The 3,070-nt window shown below is 36.0% G+C and overlaps 1 protein-coding gene across 2 annotated transcripts in view; it reads left to right on the top strand.

The window, feature by feature from the left end:
- Window positions 1-2,720, top strand: part of LOC119590846 (1-phosphatidylinositol 3-phosphate 5-kinase-like) — a 38,892-nt gene extending 36,172 nt beyond the window's left edge. For both annotated transcript variants that reach the window (XM_037939605.1, XM_037939604.1), the window contains 4 exons: window positions 32-163; window positions 1,106-1,263; window positions 1,603-1,804; window positions 1,904-2,720. In XM_037939605.1, coding sequence (XP_037795533.1) covers window positions 32-163; window positions 1,106-1,263; window positions 1,603-1,804; window positions 1,904-2,100 — 689 coding nt within the window. In that variant the 3' untranslated portion in view covers window positions 2,101-2,720. The remainder of the gene's footprint in view (window positions 1-31; window positions 164-1,105; window positions 1,264-1,602; window positions 1,805-1,903) is intronic.
- The last annotated feature ends 350 nt before the right edge of the window (window positions 2,721-3,070 follow it).

The following is a 3,070-nucleotide window of genomic DNA, read 5'->3' as shown; positions in this document are numbered from 1 at the left end:
AAACTCTTACTATGATTTTTGCTCTCCACAGATGATCGTTTTATCTTGAAAGAGATGTCGCGACTAGAAATGATTTCCTTCCTGGACTTTGGTCCAGCCTATGTGCAGTACATTGTTAATTGTGAAAAGGAGCAGCAGCCAACAGTGCTAACAAGGATTGTTGGTAAGCATCATTACTTCCTTATGGAATAGGTGACTGTCAGTAGCATGTTTCAGACCTCCTGATTTCAGGAAAAAAAGTCTGATGACAATTGGCAACTATCCTCTTGCTTAGTCATCGGAAACCTGGTACTGTTAAAGAATGTTTGTATTGGCTCAGTACAGGATTGTATTTACACCATTCCTTCCCCTGTGGCATTCTCCCATTGCTATACTATCCTTCCGAACACTCCTCCCACTACCATACCATCCCCCACTACCCCTCCCACCTTGTGTGCGACCCTCCAACTGCCATATTGCCCTACAACACCTCTCCCACTGTCACACTGTCTGCCACAACACCACTTCTAGTTCCATAGCATTGCCAACAGCACTCTTCCTACCTCCATACCTTTCCTATTAACTGTCTTATCCATTGCAGTGTGAAGAGGATGTTATTTTTATTCAATTCCAACCAAAGGTGTAATTAGAATACTTTTATTCTTTCAAAATGGCTACAGAAGATACTTTAGTCATACCTTCTAAATGCTGTTTTTTTTTTGTCCTTTATATAATCATTTCAGAGTTTTAAGCCTATATGACTATTATTAGTTTCAATTTCTATTACATGAATGAGATTCATGGTCAAATTTACAATTTTTCTGAAATTTCAATTTGCAGAAACTGAAAATCTGATGCAAGCTTATTAATCAGTTATGTGTAACAGCCAAGAAAAATTAATACCAGCCAAGAGCTTGATGACTGCTATAAAAGATTTAATTCTTAGGACTTTCTATTGTCTTTGTGGATGTAGAAAGTAGGAAGAGGCATATATGTAAGAGGCTTCTCAAGTGGAAGAAGTAAGAGTTCATTTAATTGAAAACTAGATGAGCAAAGAAAGTTTTTTCCTTTCTTTTTCTTTTTAGAGGGAATTGTAAGTTGGTATTAATTATGCATTTTACAACAGGTGTTTATCGCATTGGATACAAGAACACCACCACCAACAAAGCTCAGAGAATGGACGTGTTGGTGATGGAGAATTTGTTCTATCAGCGTAATATAACTCACAAGTTTGACTTGAAAGGATCTATCCGAAACAGGCTTGTGAACACGTCTGGTAAAGAGGTAAGGTGTAAGAAGAGAAAGTTGAAGTATAGTTGAATGTCAAAACTTTTATTTTATTCACATTGATGTTTCTGTGACTAGAATTTCTGGTATGATTTTTATATTAGGTTGTGAAAGTTCAGTGTGAAAGGTCTTTGTTAAGGGCTAACATGAGCTTACTTAGCTTAGAATATGCTTTTAGGTCTTGTTAGTTTACAGTTTTCCTGTCACTGTTAAGAGTAGGACTAAGAGGATGAATAAAAGTATGTGATAATAAAAAACTTCATATCATTCTGCACAGTTTAATGATACATCTTCTAAACCCACATTTCCAACATACTTCTTGATTGTCTATCACAGGAGTCAGAACTGGTTTTGCTTGATGAGAATTTACTCCGGATGGCCTGTTCATCGCCTCTGCACGTGCGTCCTCACAGCAAAACCGTTTTAAGCAGAGCCATTGCGGCAGACACTGTTTTCCTCTCTCAGCAGCTTATCATGGACTACTCTCTTCTTGTTGGTATCGATAGCACTGCGAACCAGCTCGTTGTCGGCATTATTGGTTAGTGCATTGTCAAGTATTTCACTTTGTGCATTTTATTTTCTTCATAGAATAATATCCAAATATTTGTGATACTTACGTTGTGATTTTTGCGGCCAGATTATATCCGGACATTCACGTGGGACAAGAAGCTCGAGACCATCATCAAGGGCAGTGTCCTAGCAGGTGGTGCTGGCAAGCTCCCGACTGTTGTATCGCCAGAGGTGTACCGAACACGCTTCTGCCATGCCATGGACCGATACTTCCTACTCACCCCAGACAGGTGGACAGGCCTGGGACTGGGGATAGAACCCTGATCATTTATTCCAATGTATGTCTGATAGTTTGTGTGGGTGTTATGTTATGGTTCTCCTTCAGTAAATATGCTAAATATGATGCTCTAACTTTATATCTCATTTGAAGGTACCCTAAATGATCCCTATGTGTGCATATTCTCTCTACCTATTTTGGGGCATCCTTATTATAGTAGAAGAGAAGTAAATAAATAATTAAATGATATTAACATTATCTCTGTGAATACAATAAGAAAGCTTTTTTCGCATAACATTTGCTGATTTAGAATTTATCTTGCATTAGAATGTATGAAAATATATTTTATCAGATTACGTCATTAAATTATTAGAAAAAAATAATGATACATTTAACAATGCTCTTAAGATTGTAGAGTGCAGTTTGGTGCCTTGTTTTATTATATCTTATAATACCTGACGTTGCATTTAATCATTTTTGTTATCTCTCATAGATTAAAAGTTCTTCCAGGAATTAGTGAGCTTCTAAGGGCAGAATGCACAAAAGGAACTATAATCTTAGAATGATGTAGAAATTATTATTTAGAATAATGGTAGCAAGTAATGGTATGAAAAAAGTATTTATATATATATATGATTGAGTGAATTTGATTAAAAAAAAAAGAAAAGTAAATGAGGTGGAACAGAAATTGTTATATTGGCATCCAGTGAACAAATTTTACACATTGGATTATTTATGCCTGATTTTGCATTTGTATTTTAGAAATGTATTTAAAAAGAATAATTCCTACTATTTTGTTCTTTGTTGCTTGTTGCAGATACCTTTTAAATTCCCATCATGAAGTTGCCAAGGCATTTCTAGGGTATCTGAAGTAAGAGATGAAAACGGAATACCACACTTATATGTAGTGGTAGATGGTTACAGGTTCCAACACAATTTGAATAACATTTTTCTTTTCTTTTGTCCAAGCAAAATGGTGGATCTTCTTGGGTTAGAGATAACTATGTATCTCAAGTA

This window comes from Penaeus monodon, chromosome 27, assembly GCF_015228065.2.
Source record: "Penaeus monodon isolate SGIC_2016 chromosome 27, NSTDA_Pmon_1, whole genome shotgun sequence".
NCBI classification, from domain to species: Eukaryota; Metazoa; Arthropoda; class Malacostraca; order Decapoda; family Penaeidae; genus Penaeus; species Penaeus monodon.
This window is presented reverse-complemented; position numbering and strand designations above follow the sequence as displayed.